This window comes from Pelecanus crispus, chromosome Z, assembly GCF_030463565.1.
Source record: "Pelecanus crispus isolate bPelCri1 chromosome Z, bPelCri1.pri, whole genome shotgun sequence".
Lineage (NCBI taxonomy): Eukaryota > Metazoa > Chordata > Aves > Pelecaniformes > Pelecanidae > Pelecanus > Pelecanus crispus.
The window spans coordinates 63,925,670-63,950,309 of record NC_134676.1 but is presented as its reverse complement, the minus strand read 5'-3'; the positions used below and the strand labels follow the sequence as shown (position 1 = coordinate 63,950,309).

Genomic DNA, 24,640 nt, shown 5'->3' with positions numbered 1-24,640 from the left:
GCGAACACAGTGAGGAAGACTACCGACGAGCACCAGAGGACCCTGAAAGACCATCAACAGACATAAGTACACATGAGTGAAGGACATTTACATATGTTAATGAGTTCCAAGAAATAACATGAATATGCTAATAATTTCTTGGAAATGTAATAAATACGTGTATCTTAAATTGTATATAATCTTTATAGTCAAGTAACTTGGTGTGTACATTAGGTGGAAGTATCCCCTGTGCACCTGGCGCCATAATAAAGAATGCCTGCTTTCTAAAACTCCAAAAACGAGTCTTAGAGAGTTCTTGCAACCAGCTTTTACGATAACCGGTTCACTCTATTACTACATCAAAGTGCATAAAGGAAAATTAAGCTACACTGAGTTGGAATGATTCACAGAGAGATTGTGTATGCAGGGGATAAGGAGGACCCTCCTGCTGAGTCACGAGGTTCAGAATAGACCCCCTTGCTTTCTAAACTCCTTTTCAGAGAGGAATCTGGGTGCGGCTAGGTCCAGTCTTAGTCTCATACTTGGTCACTGGTTTATAGGAGTAAGGATAATGCAGCAGTATAAGACTCACTTGGTAATTAAGTCATACATCTACAGACTACTTAAACTGATTCACACATGCATACACACAGACATGAATACAAATATATATATATATATGGTATGCCTGTTGAAAATTCCCCTCAAGTTCAGTGAAATACTCATGTCGAATGTCTTGGCATTTCTCAACAGGTGAGGGTTGAGCCTCAAAGAGTGAAGGGTTTCAGCCCAGGCTCCACTGTTGGTCTTTGGCAGCGGACCTCTGATTTTAGCAAACTTTCAGAATCTGCTAGCTCTGAGAGGCATCCCGCTCAGAGGGAGGTGCTGGTGCAGCCCGCTGCAGACCAGGAGAGCTCAAAGGGCCTCACTTAGGACTGCTGTTTATAGGATCGTGAGATGATTTACTTTAGTCACTGTACATCTCTATCCGAGCCACAATCTGGGGCAGTAATTACTGCTCTGTTTCAAGGCTGTCAGGCGTAACTGATTGTTCTCACTCCCCACTTCAACCATGTGAGACTTTCTGATAAGGACAAGGCCGCTCTCTGCTTTGACCATGTAGGAGTTTCTGGTGCAATTAAGACCTCACTACACAAGGTCGCAGTCTGGCAGGAATTCGAGGTCGTGAAGTAGTTGAAGAGAGAAAAGGTTGGGGGGGGATGCACCACCACAAGGTCAGGGGCGGTGATCCCCTCTACTCACACACCTGGAGTGCTGGGCTCCCCAGTACAAGACAGACATGGACACAATGGGGAGAATCCCACGAAGGGCCACCAAGATGATGAAGGGCCTGGAGCTCCTCTCCTAGGAGGAAAAGCTGAGAGAGCTGGGACTGTCCAGCCTGCAGAAGAGAAGGCTCATGGGGATCTCATTAATGTATATACATACCTGAAGGCAGGGTGCAAAGAGGACAGACCCACGCTCTTCTCAGTGGTGCCCAGTGCCAGGATCAGAGGCAATGGGCACGCACTGAAACACAGGAGGTTGCCTCTGAACATCAGGAAACACCTTTTCCCTGTGAGGGTGACCGAGCACTGGCACAGGTTGCCCAGGCAGGTGGTGGAGTCTCCCTCCTTGGAGATATTCAAAAGCCATCTGGACATGGTCCTGGGCACCTGGCTGTAGGTGACCCTGCATGAGCATGGGGGTTGGACATCCAGAGGTCCCTGCCAGCCTCAACCATTCAGTCACTGTGTGAATTTCACAGGACACATTTTGTGCACTGTTACACTCACCAGCTAAACGCCATGCAGCAGTTATGTACCAGGACAAAGAACTGAAGGTATTTATTCAATATTTATCCATGTTCTTGTATTTTTTTTTTTCTGCTCCACCAAAACAGTCAGCTCCCAATGATGAAATAGTGAAGAGGAGGATGCTGAGACCTAGTGCAACGCAGCAGTATTCCCAGGGAAGAACTACAAGTACAGTTCATGAAAACTTGGAAGAGTTAAGAGTTATGGAGAAGCTTCAGAAAGAATCGGAGTGGCATTTGGCACTGATTAACAAGTTATTTGTGTATTCAGTCTTTTGAATGATGGGAATTTTTGTTGTCTTCCTGTCTTTGCTCTTATTATGTCAGAAGTGAATACGCTGTACATTGTCAAAAATGTGATTGCATCTGCCTGTTAGCAAGGCAGCAATTTGGCAGTGCCTCACAAATGTGACTCAACAAGCTCCTCAGCTAAAAAAAAGTAAGCGAGATGTGTCGAGTTACAAAGGAAGCTTTTGATGCAATAGTTGTCCAGTGCTAAAGACAGATTTTTGGAGGGTTATCTCCCAATTACGATCAAGCTGGCTGATACAGAGTTAAGTGTACCTCTCTAAGAGGTAATCCATTACAAGTAATTATTTAGATATTTTTTGTTGCTTAACAACAAAATTTTCTCATCTTGTTAACACTAGCTTGCTAATGGAGTTCGTATGTTGTTCTTTCTTTGCACAGTGTTTTTCTTTCAAATCTCCCCCTAAAAAGTGTTAGAGCTGCCATTACCTTGGGAGTTGTTGTCCTCTTGTCCAGGTTTTCAGTGCATCAACCACAGTGGCAGAAGCTTGATCTGTCTGTCCACTGTTGTCACCTGCGTTCAGCAAGACAGAGGTAGGCTGTAGGGGAGGGAAGGAGGGAGGCGGGCAGGTCAGCAGCCTCTGTAGCCTTGGCCTACAAGCATTTCACCTGCATGCCCCCTGCATGGCAACTGGATCCCGCTGTGGTGGGGTTGTGCTTCCCAAACATTGAGCTGTGGTCCCTGTCCCTATGACTGGGGAGAAGGTGGTCTTAAAGCTAAAAAAGGCTTCAACAACTGTTTTATGCCATTTAATCATCCATGCCTGCACATACAATGTGAACTGTAGACAGACTAGTTTTCATTATATTCGCTGTGTCTCCGTGCAGGGATGCAGTATGCAGGGCATACTTATGATCTGACCATTGCATGAAATATGGTCATCACTAAAACACGTTACAAATTAAGCTTATTGCCATTTGGTTTTGTCAAATAATATGCATAGCCCTTTCCTTCTGGGACACACAACTTGAACCCACCAAAAGGGTGTACACATATATCTCTGAAGGACAGTGCTCTAGCAGATTTTAAATTGAAGAACAATCTAACGCTTTTAGGAAAAAATGCTAAGAAATATTTATTTGGTATTACCACAGCTTCATGTACAATTAACTAAAAAATAGGCTAAAACTTAATGAACAAATATTAAAATTTACTTCTTCACACTAGTTCCACCCAACCCCCCCCCCCCTTAGATTTCTGCAACATTTTTAGTTTCTCAATTATTTTGTAAAGCAATTACTGGTGCATAATGGGCTGCCATTGGACATTAGCTTGAGAAGCACTGCTCTGACATTACATTGAAGAAGGCATCGAACACAGCTGCAGTTTGTGAGTGGCACAGTACCACCATTGCATATTAAGATTGGTCTCAGTCAGTCCACTTAAATCAGGACACTGAGAAAGCTTTTGTATATTTGTTGAATGTTGTTATATTTGACAGCTGCATGTTATTTTTTTCCTTTGAATTCATACAGCTTTTTAATACCAACATATTAATGGCTTCTCTTTTAGAACAGTATTTAAACTTACTGTGACAGAACAAAAGCTACATAGCCTGTATCAGTATTTGTGGCAATGACAAAAATTATTTTCTACATCCTTTTCACATAGAAAAAAATCATTTAAAAATTGTTGGAAATGGAGTTTGTGGAGTTACAGATTCAATCATATGGCATACATGACTGACTACAACAGGGGAAGCATGTCTTTTTTACTGCAGATGCTACTATTACATACCAATCTCATTTTTTGGTGCTAGAATTCACAATATCTTGAAACTCACATGCCTAAAATGAAGCACTGGGTACAGACTTGTCCATTTAATCCCCATCATCACTGTATAATGACTTCATCAAGTATATGCATCCAGTCACTGCATTTGTTCTAGTGCCATAAGAAATACATTTCAAACTTGAATTCTGCATATTTCTAGCCTGAGGAATTCAGAGAGAGAAGTAGGTCACAAAGCACACTAGCTCAGGCACTTTGTAGCTGCGTGCACTTCCTAAATACCTGCTATCCCTGACATCAGAAATTGAACAACGAAGCAATCAAACCCTGACAGCTTTGAAATGCTTTAAAGCAATATAAAGAGGTGTAATTGCAGGTAAGGACAGGACTCGTGTATGTCTGCAGCAGAATTTCAAGATTGCAAATAATGTCTTTAGTTAGTAGCAGGGATACTGGTCTCTGAAAGCTGTGTATAACTTGGTGAGGTTATTCCATTTGCTGTAACTGCAGTGGAAGAGGAAGTGGCAGGGAACAAACACTGCACTAGAAGCATCTCAAGCAGAGAATTCTGTCACTGCATGACACTGTCAGCAGCAAGTCAGGTGTCCTTAGTCAGACTCTATTTTTACTGTTAAGGGTGTCTGGGGAAGACAAATGGCAAAAAAAAACCCCAAACAAAACAACGCAGCAACAAGAGCCCTGTACAAGTGTGAAACAAATTCAAAGTGGTTGTGATACAGGCTGGTACATTTCACCTGGGAAAAACGTTGATGGTTTGAGGCAATACAGTTCTCTGTGTTTTACTGGAAGTGTTGTGTACAGATGCCAGCTTACTCAGGACCTAGTTCACATGTTCAATTTTCTCTAATCTGATGTTACACTGCATAATCTAAACATGCTAAAAAAGCCTATATAATAATTGGACTAGTGAAGTAATTCGGGAGGAGGTGCATTTTCTGCTAGATTGGCGGAACAGCTCCATAGTGGACTGCAGATAAAACGCAGAACAAAGGAGACATACAGTGAAATCTTGGTTGGTTCAATAGACATTGAAGGGAAGGGGGCAAGCTGAGAAAGATTTTTTTGCACAATCTTTATAAGCAAGAATGCCAAAAATATCTTTTAAAATAAAATATAGGGGCTGGGGGGGGGGGGGGGAAGAAACTGTTCAAAATGGAAACATACTTCATGAAATGTGGCTTTTAAGGTGGAAATAAGAGACAGGCATGAATTAAGTCTGTCCAACAGAGGACTTTCAACAGCATAGAGAGAAAATAATGCTGTTCTTCATTTAGTTTCACAAAACTGGTATTTACTTACCATGAAACTTAAACATGCAGAATTAACCATACCATTCTTGGTATGTGCCACTTTTAAAAGACTGTATACATCATTTTCCCAAAAAAAGTAGTTATTTTCAACCCATAGACTACCCCAGTTCTTTCAGTCCTAACAATCCAAAATCCTGTCTTTTACATACATGTTTTCTTGGAGAGGTGCTACCTCATGCCTATCCTACAGAGACGACAGCTACACAACTTTATTAATCAGTAGAAGCATCACTTTTATTCATCTCAATGGTAGAGGCCTATAAACAATCTTGATAGCCTGTATATCCTTAAAAAGACATGAACTAAGATGTTCACGCCTTTTTAAGGCATGTGGGATGTTCTAAAGCCACATTAGGCTTACCAGTTTCGATCTGTTTAAGTGCTGCACCACAAGAGCAGCTGACAATCACAAAGTGATCTTGAAACAGTTGTCCTGACTTGTATGCTGTTCAGAGCTAAAAGTCTTTTGGATTATGTCACCTAGACCCAAGCCTTGACTTACATGAATTGATAAAGTACAGCAGACAAATGTATACAGTACTGCACTGAGATACAGGGGAGACTGTTGGGCCCCACACTGCCAAGACTCTATCCAAATCCCTGTTTAGCTAGCAACAGGAGAACTGGCAAAATGGAAATAGAAAAATAGGGATTTCTACCCATCTCTCATTCCTTCATATTTGCACAGACTATGTCTCTAAAGTATGGATCTCAGTTTTACCCCCAGTCATTCTTTGGCCTTGTGTTTTAGCCTTGTAGAACAGCTGACAGCTGTGTAAAGTCACAGCTGTGTACAGTTTGTAAGATCAAAAGGAACCATCAATCATCTGTGTGTGACACAATAATACAATATTTGCACTGAATACCTAGCTTCCACTTAAGCTAGGGGATTTCTGTTTGCAAGAATTCCAAATGACTTAAAACACTTAAAAGTGCCAAATAATCCATCACAGTTGTTCAACTGCTCAATTATACTAAGAAAAAAAAGATGCCAACTCCCTTTCACCACACAATGGAATAATGATAAAAGATTAAAAACTGGGAGTTTTCTCACCATTCATATTATGGCTTAATTTTTACATCCACCTTCCTGCTTTTGCATAGCTCTTTCCACTCTAAATATATGCTATCACAGACTTTAACAATAACCTAGGTAAGATGCACAAGCAAATCTGAATTCTATGTTACGGTGTATCCAAACTGCCTTCCCCCCCTGCCCCAAACAATATGCTTTTTGTACAGAGGATTGTTAGAAGGGACAGAATTGGGCATAATCTACCTCCATTTGTATTAAATGCAATCACTCGAAGTCTCCTTGTTTTCACTATCCCTACTGACTTTAAACAGCAGGTGATAGTACTAATGCTTTTTCTTTATTCTGAATAAAAATGTTTAAATTGCCAGCAAGGGAATTTCATTTTCTGCATATAAATCAAGACTTCAGTGCATCTTTCTCTAGAACACTTCAAAAATAAGGTACCAGCTAATCAGTCCTGAAATTAGAACTCATCTTCTAAACTATGAACAAAGCACTACAAGTATTAGAAAACAAAGCATCTTAGTAACTCAGCAACAGTGCTTTTTTTTTTTAGCTCAAATGCTTCTAACTATGTCAAAGACTAAAGTGAATATAAAAGTGCAAAATATGCATGTATATATAAATACATGTTTGTGTGTGTGTTGGGAATTGATCAATCCAGGTCCCTAATAGTCTCTAATCAGGGACTAAAGATTCATTACGGAAAAGAAATTGAATTAACTGAGTCTCTGCTGTGCTTATGAGTCATAACGAAATAAGCCGCCTTGCAAACCTCTTGTAAGTAACAGAGAGATTATGGAATTAGACTGTGGTGGAACTAGATTTTGTTTTGTGCAGTTTGTTCTAAAATGAAACATGGAAGAGAACAGAGAGCTCTACTGGTGAACCCGCATGTCTCTGAGCTTCTTTTCTCCACTTTTTATCCAAGATGCATGGTTTTTTAGAGCATTTGTTCTGATACGCTGAAGCACTGCTCAAGTGTCTTAACAGCAACTTGCTTTTTAAATGAAACCGTATTTTTAATACAACAGACACCTAACTTTCAGTAGTAGCCAAGAAAACAATTCCACTCTGACAAGGTGCAATCAGGAGGAAATTTTATATAACACTGCAAGTAATAAATAAATAATGCATAGCAAGACTAAATTCAGAATTAGTATACTGTGAAACAAAATACATTAGAATAGTTGAAGAAAGAATTAATTACAGAGTTAGGATATAAACAGTAATGCATCTCAGGCAGAAGCAAACAACAAAACTGAAGGAAAGATAATTGTGGGCTGAGTTTGTTCAAGAGAAACAACATTTACAGGTGGGAAAACGCATCTGATCTCAGAGGATGACAATTTGATTACATGCAGGGAACCAGCACAAGCTTTATGCATGTTAAATCCCACCAAAAAGTACGTCGTTAGAGAGACTGTTTGTATGTATGAGGTCTGGACAGAAGTGAACACGCTCCCTCTACATCTTCCTGATATCCTAATTGCAATTCCACAGCCACTCAAGCAAAGGATGCTTTCACAAACAGCAAAATTAGAATAATCTCCTGAAATCTTGAAGTGGCAGAAATGCATAAATACATAAGCCTGTAACTATGTGATAATTTCCTAAGAAAAGCTATTTGCAAAACTATGCTTGGGAGGCATTACCCAGTCTTAGACTAAGTAAACGGCACATCTGGTAAACTGAGAGTTGACAGTAGAAAACCTGTGTATTAAATACATACTTTATATTCAACTTGGCATCACAAATTCATTGACACCTACATTAATTACTGTTGTGAACTCTTAAGCTCTTCAGCACCACACCAAATCCCCTTGCACTTCCAATATGTAACCAAACACAACACGTAACCAATTAACTTACCATTCTGACTAAAAACTCAATCTTAACTACATTAACATTCTCTATAAACACGTTTATAAATACAATCTGCATATAGGAGACTATGAAGCAGGAATGATGTTTCTGTATGTGATCTGAAATGGAAATAAAAAAGTGTGGGCGTCTCTTCTGATTATCTTAAAAGTGCAAAGGAGATGGCTGTGGAACCAGAGAATGAATACATTTGGGTAATTGGGTATTAAGAAGGTCCTCGAAGTTTTAAGCACGTGGAGGAAGTCATGCTTCATGTTAACTGACACTTCACTTCTGATTTGCAGCTTCATCCAAATCACACATCTCATCAAGAACAAAGCTGTCAGGTGGATGAGACTTCGCAAGGCATTACAGTAGATATATATGAAGTTAAATTTGGGTGGAATTCTACACTACTGTTAGCGACACTCTTATGGGTGTTCATACTATTTAGTGAAAGCTAGATGAGAAGACAGTTTGGGAGGCATCTAGTAACAAATGAATAGAAGAGCTTGTAAGAGTCCACCTAAACATTTTCCAGATCATCCCTAGAAGTAGTACTGTCTTCATTAGGGAAGGGATATGTTCTCTCGCTCTTCAAGCCTCTTCCAGAAAACAACTAGTTGCAATAAATCTTTTCACTGGAAGGATTTACTGCATTGAATTTAATATTGCAAATTTAAAAATTGTCAACTGGAAGTTTACATGTGGTAAAAAAAATTGTTCTTTGGGTGTTTTTTATGAAGAAATATTTCTTTTCCACAACACAAACTATAGACTGATATAGTACTTCTGAAGTTAGTTACCAGAATTTTGAGGATAAAGGATTTACTGGAACAAAATGTATTTAAATGCAAAATGCTAGGGGCCATTAGGCAAAAGTTCAGAGTGAACAATAGTTAAAAGCAAAAGGAAAAAAAAACCAAACCACCACCCAACTTTAATTTGCTTTTGCTGTCTCAAAAAGGGAGAACAGGCATTTTGGCTTAAAATTGCCTGTAATGGCTTGATCCAACTCACTGACCACCCATAAAGGAAACTACCCCAACCTCTTTCTACCAGCCCTAGCTGTTTATTTTCTTTTCTGCTGGCTCAGGTGGCACTTGCCCAACTCTGCACTGAGCAAATTCAGCATACTAAATGCAGCACTAACCCTACTCCCCACCATCAGTTCTGCTAGGTAAGAGGTGAGCTGGTCCACTGAAGGGTCAGATGAGTGCCAGGTTTCACAGCCAGGAACATGGACAGGAGACAAAAACTTCTTTCAACAGTGCATGCTGTTGATTCTAGAAATAATATAGATTTTATCCTTAAGAAGACTGAAGAAGCTAAGACAGTGTTATCTTCTCGGTAATCTCAGTTTCTGTTAAGAGGGGTGGGGGTGAGGGGGTGGACAGTTAGGAAGTACTCCAAAGCGACCATCAAAGAATTCAGCTGTCAGATTATCAAGCAAAAGTTTTGCAGTTTCATAGTCTACTGGTATACTTTCAAAATAAAACCTCATTACTTTGTGGACAAAATGTTCTCTTCTGTGCAGTTTATGCAATTTACTGGGGAAGATACGAAAGCACATCCTTGGGACACTATGGATGAGGGTCTCTGAAATTGTCCCTTTTCTTTTCCTCCCCCTTTACCCAAGACACAGCAACTAACTTCCCAAAGCCATCAAAGATACTAGCCTACGTTGAAGAATACTGTTCTTATGGAAGTTTATAGCATAAACTATACTAGTATTCTGCAGCCAAACCCTGCCTGAAACAATATTCCAATCTCATCAGGAAATCCTGGCAAGGTTTTCAATTTTTAAGCTGTCATTTCTGATGAGTTTTGAGAATTATCTTTAAGCTTTCAGGGGAAAATATTCTGATAGAGAACTGCACATGAAAAATAGGAATAGATTAGTTCCCCTTAAAGTTTGCAATATTTAGTCAGAAGAGCTTTCACAGAAATTGAGCAATAACCTTAACTGTGGCACACTGCAAGAAACTAAAATGAATGTACATTTTAAAAAGTGAACTAACTAGAATCTGTGGGGAGGTCATGTTTCTGTGTTTCATATCAAGAGGACAAGGCTATAAGTCAGTCTGAAATGAGCTTTATGAATGTATTTTCAATATAAACTGATTTTTAAGTACAAGTTTGAAATGTTCGGGATATGGTAAGCTAATTCAAGGACAACTAAAGGACTGAGTGCAAGTCAGAACAGTAGAAATCTGTAGAAAGAAAGGCAGTGCATCCCAGAACAACACTAAAATCGGTCTTGGGTTCCTTAGCTCCTTGCTTTTCTTAGTTTTGCCTTGACATAAACATTAAAAAAGTCAAAATGTCCTCTTACCTACAACTTCATAAAAATAAAACCAAGGAACAAGAGTAAATCTTTAGCAGCATAAATCAAATCTGACTATCATGACTCTAGACACCATTAACAAAATCCAAGACCAAACACACTTATTATAGCCATTTTTCATTTTTTGATTTTGTATTTCTGGCATCTGTTTTTATAGTTAAGCTTAGAATATAACTTTGTATCCCCATCACTAACATAAATCAAACATCATGGATGTCCTTAAATATTCTAAAAGGCTCTTAGTGGATACTAAGTATTTTAGGTAAAGAAGCAGGGAAATGTAGATCTAGAAGGGATTTCAAAAGATCACCTACGCCCATCTCTGCACACAGGCAATATGAAATACACTATAGTCCATCCCTATGAGATGTTTCATAAACCTCTTCTTAAAACTTCTATAATGGATATTAAACAACTCCCATGGGAAGCATATTTTAGTGTGTCACTACCCTTATAGTTGGAAAGCTTCTCTCATCTGTCTTTGCTACAAGTATAGGTTAGTTATGAGGATATTAAGAGAAACTTCCCAATTATAATGATCATGAAGTATCTCCAAGACTATCTAGAGAAGCCACTACAATTTTCAAAGACATTCTGGTGTTTGATACAGATACAATTATTTATTGTTTCACCTCATCTTCTTCCGATTCCCTCAGTTACAAAACTGAAATGAGAATTTTTTTACTGAGATTGACTTTACCTTTAAGTTCTTAAACCAACAGGACATAGATGTAAAGCTGGTGTTAAACAACTATCCTGGATTACGTGGTGTATCTTCATATCAGTAGTTAAAAGCCCAGCACAAAAAAAAAAAGTATCACATCACTTACAAGAGAAGTGGTCTTGCATTTTAAACTCAAGAACGGAGTTCTATATTCTAGTACAACAGGAAGTCCTGACTTTGAACACACCACATAATCTCTGTCTCTATTTCATCATTAAAATGACACTAATATTCATATTAAAAGTTTTGTGAAGATACTATATGCAAAATATTTCAAATGCAAACACAAAGAGCGCTGGTTGTTAACAGATTCACCAGATGATATAGAAACATGGCACCTCTCTAAGCAAATCTGACAGGAAGCAAAGAACAGAAGAGCAAATGATACCATTTTTGCCAAGCAGGTATTTTTGGTATTGGCTTTTAACTTTATCTAAATTGACTTCTGTCTGCTGATACCTCAAGTCTGTTCATAAACAGTGCATGTCTTATGGTGAATTCAACATAAAAATGGATTCATTTCAATATCAGATGAAGTACAAAAGCCACAGATGTGATACACACTGCAACTATGTTAAAGCTACCATAAAGGTAAATTGCTCTATTTCAGGGCTTCCTGAAATCAGGACATTTTGAATCCTGAATATCAATCATTTAGAATGTTAACTTTAGAACAGTCCAGGTGAGATGCAACAAAACTGACATACCATTTCGTGGCTTGTTCACTCATGCACAGAATGGTTTATGTTCTGTTCTCTCCTGTTTCTGCTTTAAACTAATTCTCATCTAAATTTGGGCTATATTTATAACACACTTATCTGTCTTTTCTGCATTGTTCTAGCACAAGACATAGTCGCATCAAAAAGGCTTGAGGCAGCAAATGTCCTCGTTTGTGTATAAAATTGTTTTTCTACTATGATAACAAATTCGTTGCTGCCATGGGATTCTTGTGGTATTTCCCCCTTTATGATTTTTAAAAAATAAATTAAAAAAATGCATGAAGATTTCAAATAGAATTTTCATCTTATAGTCACTATTTCACATTCTACATTATTTCCCCCAATTAAAAAAATCTTTTGTTTTACAAATATTGTTTTTATACATACAGTATTGTTTCAGGCTTGCAGTCATGAAAACAATTATACTGCTTGGCTACTGGAAACACCCTGCCTTTAGCCTTGTTACGCACCTGAGATGTGTGAAACTGTCTCAATTACAAATATATTACAGAAGACCTAGGGCCTGATCCTGCAACTGTTTAAGCATCCTACAACAGCCATTTGTCAGTGATAAGGAAGAATGAATATTGGAGGTGCAAGATTTTGCTGGATCAGGCCTTAAGTGTAAGTGCATTATACAACACATTATATGGTGACATCTCAAAATAAAATACTGTACTTTTATGTAATGCAGAAGTAACACACACAATTTACATATAGTAATAATTTATTCTGAAATGTTCATTTTAGTCTGAGACATCACCCATGTCTCATTAATAAAAGAGCAGCCATCTCACCTCAAATACCAGAATATACAACAAGTTACAGCATAGCAAAAAAATTCTACCTACTTTAAGATAAAATCTAATTTAGGTAAAATAATTTTGTTCAAGGTTTTACAGTTACACAGTTTTCCTTTTTTTTTTTTTTGCAGAGCACAAAGAAAAGTGTAAATTGTTACACCATAACTATCTATGCACATTATGTGACCACAGAAATGTTAATCATTACTTCAGAAAATGAACCATCATTTCCATTCATGCAGAAAAGCAGGCTGGGAAAGCTTGTTCAGCAGAAACCATATTACTGTGAATTTCACAGCCACATGATTAATTATTGGGTTAGATGGACTCACAAATACTAAAACTGAGTATACTTTTTTGCATAAATAATACCAATTCTTCCCTGATGTAGTTTAGTCAGTCTGTAATCTAGAAATGATTGATAAAGCAATATGACTGTATCATCTCTATCTGCAGTGTTCCATGATTTCAACGACAAGCAATATTTAAAGGATTATGGGATGGGATGCTAATTAAATACATGTTAAACATACTGTACAAATATACTTGTGTTAGCAATTTTATTCCAAACTGTCAATCAGGTATTCCTCCAAAATATTACCAGTGAAGACAACATATACTATCAAATATGGCTTCCAGAACAAGGACCGTCTAACAAGAATCAAACCTATTTACAACAAACAAAAACAACAAAAAAATCAATCCCCAATCTTTTAAAGTTTCATTTGAAACAGAATTTCTTAATAGCTGTTGTATGTAATACATCAGTTTATTTTTTTGTTGCACTTAAACAGAAGTTACCAGGTAAGAGCCAGAGTGACGTTTAGGACTCTGAGTTCCACTGGAGTCTGGATTTTCAGACTTGGAGTCACGCTTCTTCGTGCTGTTATTCACCGGTGTTGGTATTTGTGATGGCCGAGCAGAACTATTGTCCACACTACTCTTCCTGCGGCTTGGATTGTAGTTGAAAGGAGTCACTCGTGCTGCAACAGCACCGATGGGAGAGCTATGCTTGCTTGAGCTACTGGAACTGAATGGTGTACGCTCACTTACAGTACTTTCATTATTTTCTGGTGCAGGAACAGGATTATTCTGCAGAGGCTTTGTTTCAGTGCCTTTCTTGTCTGGGCTGTCTATCTGAAAGAAAGAGTTCAGGCGGTTTTCTAAACCAATGGTACGAACAGGAACACCTCCATTCCCTGGGATTTGTTTTTCTTGAATCTCTTTAGAGTCTTTACCATTCACACCCCCTTTCTCTGAAACACTGTCAATAACAGGGGGAGTATTTCCAGTTGGGGACCTTCCAGATCGAGGATTGTTAATTGGGCAGTCCTCTATCCTCACCCACACGTCCTCTGTCTTAGAGACAGCTGGTGCCATCTGATAGATGAGAGTTTTGGAATCGGAGCCATTTGTGGCACCCGAGGAAGAATGCTGAGGATCATTCATTATCTGAGGAATTTCGTTTTCTTTTATTTTTCTCCAAGTACCTTTTGCCAGTGCTTGGCTTTCTTTACTTTGCTTGTGTCCAGAAAGAGAACTTCCATGCTGCTTTTCATCTTCACTTTTTGCCTTTTCACTGGATTCTGAAGAAGCTGACAGAATTGAGGAGGAACTTCCAGTTCTTCGCCAAGTGCTTACACGAGGAAGTGACGAGGAATGCTTACTGTGCTCACGCTTCCATGTTCCTGATCTATTGATCGGCAATCTAGATGGACTCTCAGAATGAGAACGAGCTATATCATGACGTTTTGCTGGTCTCCCATCATATTCTACAGAAGGGCTCAGATTAGGGGGTAATTTTCGCCAACCACTAGTCTGGGTAGTTGAATGAGTGGATAAAGACATATCAGGAAGAGATGGACTTAAAACTGGGGTCTGTAGTTGGGACCTTGTAGGAGAATCTGGCCTGGAAGGAGACAGAGATTCAAATGAAGCTGACTCTTCTAATTTCCGTCTTAGAGTTGGGCTCGGAGCTTCTTTAATAAAAGTTGACTGACGAACAAGAACAGGTCTCTCAGATCTGTCAGATTCACTTCCGCTAGATTTTGTGGATGACATTCTGGATAGTTCAGTCTTTTTGTTTGATCCACCACTGCTGAGAGCTTGGTTTAACCCTTTTGAAGCAGACTCACTTCGTGGAATGCTACTGGTACTCTTAGGTAAGGCAGTTTGCTTTGTAAGGTTTTGTTGGCTCATCTGCCTGCCTGGTGATGTATATGACATTCTACCTGAACTTGAAGATTTAGTTGAAGCTGTGCTAGGAGATGATGTCCTTGGCAACTGAGACAGTTTGTTGGGAGGACTTATACCATTTCTTCCTGGGGAAATTGAGTTTCGCCCGGGAGATTGCAGAGGCCTAGTTAATGGCTGCTGTTGAGGTCTAGAAGGAGTAGAGTCTCTAGATCCTGATCTAGAAGGTCCTTTACTTGATCCACTCTGGTTCAACCCTGACGGCTGCCTAGTTACAGGAGCTGGCTCAGGTTTCACTGATGACTTGACTCCTCTTGGAGAACTAGTCAAACTTTGGCCTTCACTGGGACTCTTGGAGTTCGTGTTTTTGAGTGGGGGACCTTTTTTGGAAACAGGACTAGTACTTGAAGAACTATTTCGAACTCCTGGAATATGGATCATTGTCCTACCACGTGAAATTGAAGGCACACTTGTCTGTTGTGCTTGCTTCAACTGGCTTGAAACTTCTGAACTGGAGCGAGCTTTTCCTGTAATTATACTCTTATACACTTTCTTTCCTCCTTTGATTCCCCTACTTTCAGATTCTACTTTTTTAGACTCCAGTGTACTCTTCTCTCCTGGCTTAAGAATTCTTGGACCTTTATTACTAGTGAAAGGTTTTTCTTCTTGGTCTGGGGTAAGATGAAATGGTGACCCTAGAGAAATACCAGATTTTAATGAAAGGATAGAATCAGAGTCTGATGAAGCTTGTCTAGACAGAGAGGCAGCAGCTGCAGCTTGATGCAAGCTACTAACAATAGAATTCGCACCTTCTTGTATAGCTTTCCAATCAAAGTTCTCTGAATCAGGTGAGAAACCATGTTCTAAATCCGGCCTCTGTATCTCTCTCAAATCCAGTGTTAAATCTTCTGCCAATATACCACCTGTATTTCTAGAATTATTTTTTTCACTTTCACTCTTTATTCTTGAGGGTTTTTTCTTTTTAGGCATAGCAGAACTAATGCATTCCTGCAAAAGATCATCTTCTGAGTCAATACTAAGAGAACTGAGAGAGCTATTTCTAGAGAAACATACAGGCGTATCTTCAACATGAAATGATTTAGGTGCATAACCAGAAGTCTGGGGTCTGTTTGATTCCATCTGTGAATCAGGAGCCTCAGAACGTTTTGCAGGTTCCCCTTCTTTGTTGTTATTGTTTTCTTGATCAATATCACTAAGGGAACTGAGAGATGAATTGCGAGAAAAACAAACAGGTGTGTTTTCGATAGCAAAATTCTGCATCTTCTCATCTGTAGCTGCTCCTCTGTCTGGAATATCTTTAGTTGACTGAGAGAAAGTTTTAGGCTGGCTTCTGCCTGTCGGGTGTTTTTGACAAACTTGTGTCCTGTTACTTGGTTGCTGATTTGAAGACTGTTCTGGACTAGTGCAGTCTTTAGTTTCTGTTTCCTTTGCTTCTTTTCCTTTTCTTAATTCTGCCTTCTCCCTTGAAAGGTCAACATCATCATCATCAAAATCTAAAGAACTTAGGGAATCATTCCGTGAAAAACAATAAGGAGTTCCCTCAATAGGTGTGTAATGATGAGGGGAATCAAATGCAAAGCTTCCTCTTACACGCTCTTCATTATTTGGCAATTTGTCATTAAAATCTCTTGAATTATTTTTAAGATTCTGTTTCTTTGCATCTCTGTTCTCTGGATAGCTTCTTTCATTACTAATATTGCTTTTAGGCTCTGTGGTTTTTCTTATACGTGCTCTGTATTCATTATTTTGGGGAACAGGCTTTACTGGTGATGTTGGCTTCTTTTTCTCACCTTCTGGTTGGTTTTTATTACTTAGAGAGGAAGATGCTTGTTGGATTTGATCCATTATCTTCTTCACTCTGAAAGGTTTATGACTTTTTCCTTTTGGCATAGCTGAGTTAATACACTCAGCCAGAATATCACCCTCTTCTGTTTTGTCATCATCCAGGCCTGGGGGAGTCACAGTTGAGCTTTTTGCTCTCTGAGAGTCATCAGTACTTCTACCTTCTGTAGGAATGGTGTCTCGCTTTTCAAATTCCACTGACTCTGCTCCTGTACCCACACTGTCTACATTGGCCAACTCACTTGGGGGCGATTCTATTGTGAGATCACTCAGAGATGTAGCTGTTGAAAAATTTATTGGTGTACCCTCAACACAATATACCCGTGGCATATCATCTCCCGGTGTAAAACTCACATGCTTTTGGGATTGCAATCGGCTTTGTGAAGGCAAAAGTTTGTAAACTGGCAACTGGCTGGGTTTTCTGGCTACAGGAGGAGGTATTTTTGGAACAGATGCTTGAGAAGGCTTTTTGGCTTTACGTGAAGACTTTGTTGGCATTGCAGAAATAATACATGCTTCCAGTATTTCAATATCATCATCATCATCAGAATCATCCAGAATGTCTTTTTCTGCTTCTGTAGGCTTCTCCACTTTCTTCTCTTGGTTATCCTTTGTATCATCTGACTGCTCAGGTTCTGCTTCATTTCCATGCTCATTTTCATGAACTGGAGGCATTATTCTTAACTCTACATCTTTCTGTATAAACGGCTCATCAAGACTCAGCGCACTCAGGCTAGAAGAGCAAGAAAACCCATCCGGTGTGCTTTCTGTGGCAAAATGTAGTAGTGTATCAGCATCTGGCAGCACCTGAACTCTTTGAACAGCTGCATTTACAGCTGCCTGTCTAGGACCAGGCTCTCTCTTTTCTGCACTAGGTACTTTACCTTTAGCTACATCTCTTTTTACTTGAACTGCCTGAGCAGGGGGTGGTGTTTTACTTCTGCTTGGAGGCATTGTTTGTCCCGGGCTGTCTGGAAGGTCACTGGGACTTATAATACCACTTACCATTCCACTGCAAGGCTCACTTTGAACTGAACTAGCAATTGAACGGCTTTCAAAACTATCCAGGGAACTTACAGAAGTACATCTGCTGAACATGAGTGGCGTTTCCTGCACATAATGTTCCGGTGGGCTTTTAGGAGTTTGTGCACCACTCTTTGAGGGAGATTTGGCACCTGAAGAAAATTCAACAGCTTTATGTCTAGAGGAATCAGAAGGAGACAAACTAGAAGTCTGAAGTCTACTGGATTTTGTTCTGCTGTGTTGTGATGTTGATGTGATTTCACTTACTGCACCTTCTGTAGATAGAGCCCCACTGTTTTCCTTTAGTTCTGCTATCTGTAGCGTGTTATTAGCATCTGTCACACGTGTGGATTGATCACGTCCTATTTCATCTTCAGCTGATGACAAAGATGACAAAGAGCTACACCTTGAAAAACATATTGGGGTATCTTCCACACAGTAAGTTTGTATAGTTTCCTGACTAATAGAGGGAGTTTTACAGGAGGCAGTCTTTTGTGCATGACCACCTCTGCTCTGTGCAGAATTTGGGTGGAGCTGATTCTGTCTTTTTGAACCAGCTGAGGGGGCTGACGTGTTCCCACTGCTGGAAGAAATATGGTCAGTTTTAGTGCTTTGCACCGAAGAAGTCTTTGAAAAAGTAAAAGATGGCTTCTGAGAAGAAGGAGGAACTTCTGTTGAGTATTTTAAACTATAATCAATAGGCTGATCGACATGATGTTCCTCTTCATTGTACTTTATGCTATAATTAGTTGGTCTGTCTTCCTCTTCATGTTGTTCCTCCTCAGAATAACGTTCGCTATAGTTGGTTGGCTTATCATCATCATAATCATCAACCTGGCACAAGGACTGGTTTACTTTCTGATTCATTCCAAGAGTTGAGCCTACTCTGTTCTGATCTGAACCACTGGATCCTCTTGATCTAAAGGAAGAAACACATTCTTGCTGTCCAAAGGGTGACTGATATTTCATGTGTTTATCATCTCCACTTTCAGTGTACACGGGGTAGGTTGCATTTTGGCTCCTTGACTGCCTTTGTTCATTCTGTTTCATTTCATCATCTATTATATGCTTAGGCCTTGCCCATCTTTCATTCTGAGAGGGACTCTGCCTTCCAGAATTTAACTGTTCATCTGAGTATTTAAGACTATAATTAATAGGAGTGTCTAGCTCTCCATCATTATCATCCATATGATTTGCACTATGAATCTTGTGTGCCAAGTCAGCTGGATACTGACCGTAACTACAAAATTTACTTTCATCATCTTCGGAGTAAGATTCAATAGAAGGTTTCATTTGGCCTCTTTTACCATAGCCATCGCTGCTGCTGACACTATTTAAACTATCATTTGAAGCTCTCTTGTATTCCATTTTTGTATAAGGCACAGGACACGTCCTGTTTGAATTCTCAGATTTAGGGAAGTATGTATTTGAGTGAGTATGGGCAGCGGCTGATCTCCTTGGGGCATTTCTGTCTTCTGTCAAACAGTGCATTTCAGAAGTGGAACCAGAACTTCTGTCTTCTTGTGGAATATGCATGCTTGTTACTTCTTCCATAACTTTGGCAATCTGAGCTGCAGCAGTAGAAATCTGCATTCCTATTCTCTTAGAGGAGTTCCCAGTATTCTCTGCAGCTGGATGATAGGTATTTAAACCTACTGCTCGATCCCTATCAAGACTTCTGTCCTTCTCAGATCGAGAATTTTCTATGTTTCCTCTGCTGGAAGAGGAGGAGCCAGGTAATACTGTAGTATTTAAATATGGTGAAAGTACAGTCACATTACTAGCATTAAAACTCTCTGATCTGCATATACCATCATCATGCCGACTGGAGTCCAAGACATACTCACTGTATATATTTTGCTTATGTCTCTGCTTATTACGGTGAGACGCTTTCGGGCTTAAATTATCAATGTTGTCGAAAGTCTCTGATAAATGCTGGGCATCTAATTCTGCCTCCAGTGCCTTTTGTTTTCTGACATGAAGAGATGGTAAGCTTGATCCTGGAGACATAATGTTGGCATCTTTGTATTTTGCTGGCCTGTTTGCCATGAGGTTTCTTAGAGCTGCAGCACTACCCATGGCTATCATTTTGTGTTTTGAGTGAATGAGATTTTTCAGCATGCTGACTGCTCCCATGTCCCACAGTGCCTCCTGATCCTTCGCATTTCGTGCAGAAAGATTCCACAGGGTCCCACATGCATTACTGACTATTGTCAAACTGTGTGACTTCAAGTGTTGTAATAAGGTTTGTAAGCAGCTGTTCTCTCGCAAGATTTGCCTGGTGTTGAGTAATTGAAAACCGACATTAGTAAGTGGCATTTCAAACGGGTAAGAGACAAAGCAAAACAAAAAACTTTTACGCTAGAGGTGAGTTTTGCCCTTAGAAAGGATAATCGTGAATTCTCCAGTGCAAATTTATCTCCTATTTCCTCTAGCTTTCATCTGAATGTTAATCAAATCGTATTACAAATATGAATAGTTAGCTTTTAGTACAGTTCATCATTAACAAGCAGCAGGTATTAATCTGTCTGCATATTCCTGTTAAGTAAGTGAAATACTTGCTGTATCAACTGCTTTAAAAATTAACTGTACTTAATTACTATACTTAACACATGCATTCATATTAAGACTCTAAGACAGTAGAAACTGTCTACTAAATGTACATGTGGAACTGCTGAAGATTTTTCAGAAAAAGTACACCCACCTATGGTCCTCATTAGTAGCAATTAAGCTAGAAACATTTCTTAATATTCCTCCTCCACTTTCAATGATGGCTAAAGTGTTTGTTTGGCTCCGGTATGTCAGTGTGCCGACTAGAAATGCAAGAGCACCATCAACAGCACATATATCAGCTTTGTTCTCAGTACAGTGTGCTGACAAATTCCATAAGGCACTCAGAACACTTTTTAGGGTGGATTCCTAGGAAAATAACAAAATGACAGAATTAGAGTTTTCAACTATTGATCACAAGCTCTCAGAAATACTTAAGTTAGCATTAAGGAACTACATATGTTCCAATTGGTGCTTTCTGGGCTGGTAAGCCAGATGCAGGCAGCAGTGCACACATAAATACTTCTGTTTGCTTCTCCCGTTCCTTCAGTTATTGGTATTGCTTGCCCCAAAGTTTTCAGAAGTATGTGCCACAATACTTGTTAGCTGCCATAATGGTAAAAATGGCTTGAAGACTAACTGGCAGGGGAATCTGGGATGGAATATAATCCTGTCTGGGTACCAAAAAATATATCTAGAAAAGTACAGAAGTGGTAGTTATCTATTCATTAACTCAAAAGAGGTTTTCTTAAATTGCAAAAATTATGAAAAAGGCTATTACAATGGCACAGCTCATGAAACTAAGGAGCAAAAGCTGTCAACTGTCATAAATAAAATCACAGAAATACTAGTAGTTTTGAGATATCATTGCTACATGGTCTGCTGCCATGGTAACTCAAAGCAACTCTCTTCTTCAAGGCAAGTTACCTAAAACAGCCCAAATACTTGACCAACTGCTTTTATCAAAAAGGACAACAATATTTGTGTTTTGTGTAAAATAAATGCAACCTCTCCAAAATTTATCTCAGTAATTTATACAGGATACCTTCTTAACTTCTAAAGCACATTCCATCAATGCTTTCACACTTCCGACTTCTCTTAGAGTCTTTTTACTGTTTACATCTGCTCGCCAGGACAAGTTCCTCAACACGCTTGCAATAACCTGCAAAACATGAAAGAAAAAGAATGTATCTCAATATAGCTACTTCTTTAGCAGGTTATCAGACTTTCGCCCTGGATTTCTGGAATGCTATGGATTAATTAACAGTGGTCATGTTCAGCTACTGAACTAGCCCTCTGCTAAAATCTGCTTTTTGTTGTGTTGCCTGCTAGACTGTTCTAACATTGCAGTATGAAGTTTGATCAAAGGTGCAGGCTTTTGTGTGTGGGTACCTAAAACAAGGATTTGAAATCAGGTTTCCTGCTTCCCACACTGGTTGAAAAACTGGTCCTAAAATTTGGTTTTGTGCTCTACTTTCATATCTGCACTAGACTTACATAATCTCAGGATTATGTATCATCAATTTTGTGTTTCCTGGCTTGGTGGCTGGATTATTTTTAATGAAAGTAAAAAGTAGGAATCATTAAGGTTGGAAAGGACCTCTAAGGTCATCAGTCAACTATCAACCCAACACCCACCATATCCACTAAACCATGTCCTGAAGTGCCATGTGTACCCGTTTTTTGAACACTTCCAGGGATAGTAACCCCACCACCTCTCTGGGCAGCCTGTTCCAATGCTTGACTACCCCTTCCATGAAGAAATTTTTCCTAATATCCAATCTAAACCTCCCCTGGCACAGCTTGAGCACACTTCCTCTTGTCTTATCGCTAACTACTTGGGAGAAGATACCAACACCCACCTCACTACAACCTCCTTTGAGGTAGTTGTAGAGAGGGATAAGGTCTCCCCTCAGCCTCCTCTTCTCTAGGCTAAACAGTCCATAATGTTTCCCGGCACCGAGGTCAGGCTGACAGATCTGTAATTTCCCAGATCCTCCTTCTGGCCCTTCTTGTAGATGGGCATCACACTGGCAAGCCCCCAGTAATCAGGAACCTGCCCTGTTAACCAGGACTGCTGACAGATGATGGAGAGTGGCTTGGCAAGCTCCTCTGCCAGCTCCCTCAGTACTCTCGGGTGGATCCCATCTGGCCCCATAGACTTACTATGGGATGGGAGGACGCAAAGGTTCCAAAGGCAGGAAAAAGGATGGATCTATGTGATTCAAGGAGGTACAAGGATGGGAAAATATGAAAGGCACCGCTGCATCTAAACAGTCAGCTGGCTGACATGCTTGTCTGGCTGTGCCCTTTGCCTGATGAGCACAGTCTGTTCCATATTCTTATAAAATCCCATTTCTAACTCTTCCTGAGTGAGGGACTTCCTGCTCTGTGTGCATGCGTGTGTATGGGGGTCTATGTGGCAGTGGCTGGAGTCACACCATGGGTCAGAGGGCCAATGTGTCCGTGACTTCCTTTTCAAGAATGCTAAATATACTTAATATCTGCCCTAATACCAAATCCGAGAGTCTACCCAATAACCTGTATTGTAATTCTAATTATTTTCGCAATCATAATTAGCTAGCTCCTCCTTTAGTGGAGAAAATTTATTGTGAACTGTGTTTTAAGAGATAAAGTCAATTTTACTTGAAATTGTTCTTTTATCTGATGATTCAATCAAACTGCAAGGAAAACAGGGTTTTCCTTTCCAAAAGCTGTTCCAGTTTGTTTACAGTATATATTCATTAAAATGGATTATAATTTAATATTTAATAATTTTAAACAAGGTCCATACCAATGAAGAACAGTTCTGCGCTCTCAGCTCTCAGGATCACCCTAAGCACTTCCTAAAGACTTTATTTTCAGGCTGTTTTCTTTACACAGCAGGAGCCATTGGAAGAGACACTCAGGTGTCACACACTTTGCTCATACTTAGAAAGCTTCTCTGTGAGGTGCTGGTGTCAAGAGTAGTTATGTATGGCTACTCGAGTCAAATGCAGATTCTCTTAAAATACAGCTTCCTCTACTATTATCTACTTGCTGCAACTGTAGGAGGAGTCACAATACTGTATTAACCCTCCAGGTAATCCCGGTCCAGTAGCACCATCACTAGTAAACTAAATTAGAGAATCTAGGATCGCTCAAACTTATCTTTAAAACTGCACTTCCACTAACACATCAGGGTTATAAAAGTGAGTTTTATAGTCCATGTCTTGCATGTGTGTCCTGGTTTCGGCTGGGATAGAGTTAATTTTCTTCCTAGTAGCAGGCATAGTGCTGTGTTTTGGATTTAGTAGGAGAAGAATGTTGATAACACACTGATGCTGCAGTTGTTGCTGAGTACTGCTTATGCTAGTCAAGGACTTTTTCAGCTTCCCATGCTCTGCCAGGTACACAAGAAACTGGGAGGGGGCACAGCCAATATAGTTGATCCAAACTGACCAAAGGGCTATTCCATACCATATGACGTCATGCTCAGTATACAAACTGGGGGGGGGAGTTGGCTGGGGAGCAGCGATTGCTGCTCGGGAACTGTCTGGGTATCAGTTGGCGGGTGGTGAGCAATTGCATTGTGCATCACTTGCTTTGTATATTATTATTGGTATTATCATTATTATATTGTTATTATTATCATTACTATTTTACTTTATTTCAATTATTAAACTGTTCTTTTCTCAACCCAGGAATGTTTCTCACTCTTGCTCCTCCGATTCTCTCCCCCATCCCATCGGGGTAGGGGGAGTGAGCGAGCGGCTGTGTGGTGCTTAGTTGCTGGCTGGGGCTAAACCACAACAATGTGCTTTGGAAAAAAAACCCGAACGCAACCCACAGTTAAGCTTTTTTACAAGGATGAGGTTTTACTTCATAATTTGTGGAATGAGTACAGGTACAAGCTTTGCTTCAAAGTTAAGGCAGACAAGACAACGTAAGAACAACAATTACCAAAAAAACCCCACCCCAGCCAACAAAAACCTCAAAACCCAGGCTGGGATGAATGAAGCATATTTCAAAGAGAGAGCCTAATTAAAAAAAAGAGAAGGCTGGCTATGGACAGTGGACTGGAAGTTTCATGAAGATGACAGAATTCAAGTATAAAAATAACCAGTGGCGAGGCCAAATGAGTGGAAGGAAGGTAAGCATTAGGAAAGGGAGAGCAGAAATACAGTATTTTGATACAATGCAATGAAATTCATGGGATGCAAAGTGATGGAAACATCCAAGCTAAAGAAATACTTCATCTCAAAAGAACATTACCTGCTGTAAGTCTTCACTTTCAGATTTCAGTTGGGCTACAAGAGCTCTCATGCAGCCCTTCATAGAACATAACGTAGCCTGTTAAGAATCAGAAGAAA

At 39.6% G+C, this 24,640-nt stretch overlaps 1 protein-coding gene across 7 annotated transcripts in view; it reads right to left on the bottom strand.

Moving 5' to 3' along the window:
• Positions 1–13,416: 13,416 nt before the first annotated feature.
• Positions 13,417–24,640, bottom strand: part of APC (APC regulator of Wnt signaling pathway) — a 67,168-nt gene continuing 55,944 nt past the window's right edge. For all 7 annotated transcript variants that reach the window (XM_075725776.1, XM_075725777.1, XM_075725780.1 and 4 more), the window contains 4 exons: positions 24,543–24,620; positions 21,334–21,450; positions 20,443–20,657; positions 13,417–20,016 (listed from right to left, as the gene is read on the bottom strand). In XM_075725776.1, the coding sequence (XP_075581891.1) occupies positions 13,446–20,016; positions 20,443–20,657; positions 21,334–21,450; positions 24,543–24,620 (6,981 nt within the window). In that variant the 3' untranslated portion in view covers positions 13,417–13,445. The remainder of the gene's footprint in view (positions 20,017–20,442; positions 20,658–21,333; positions 21,451–24,542; positions 24,621–24,640) is intronic.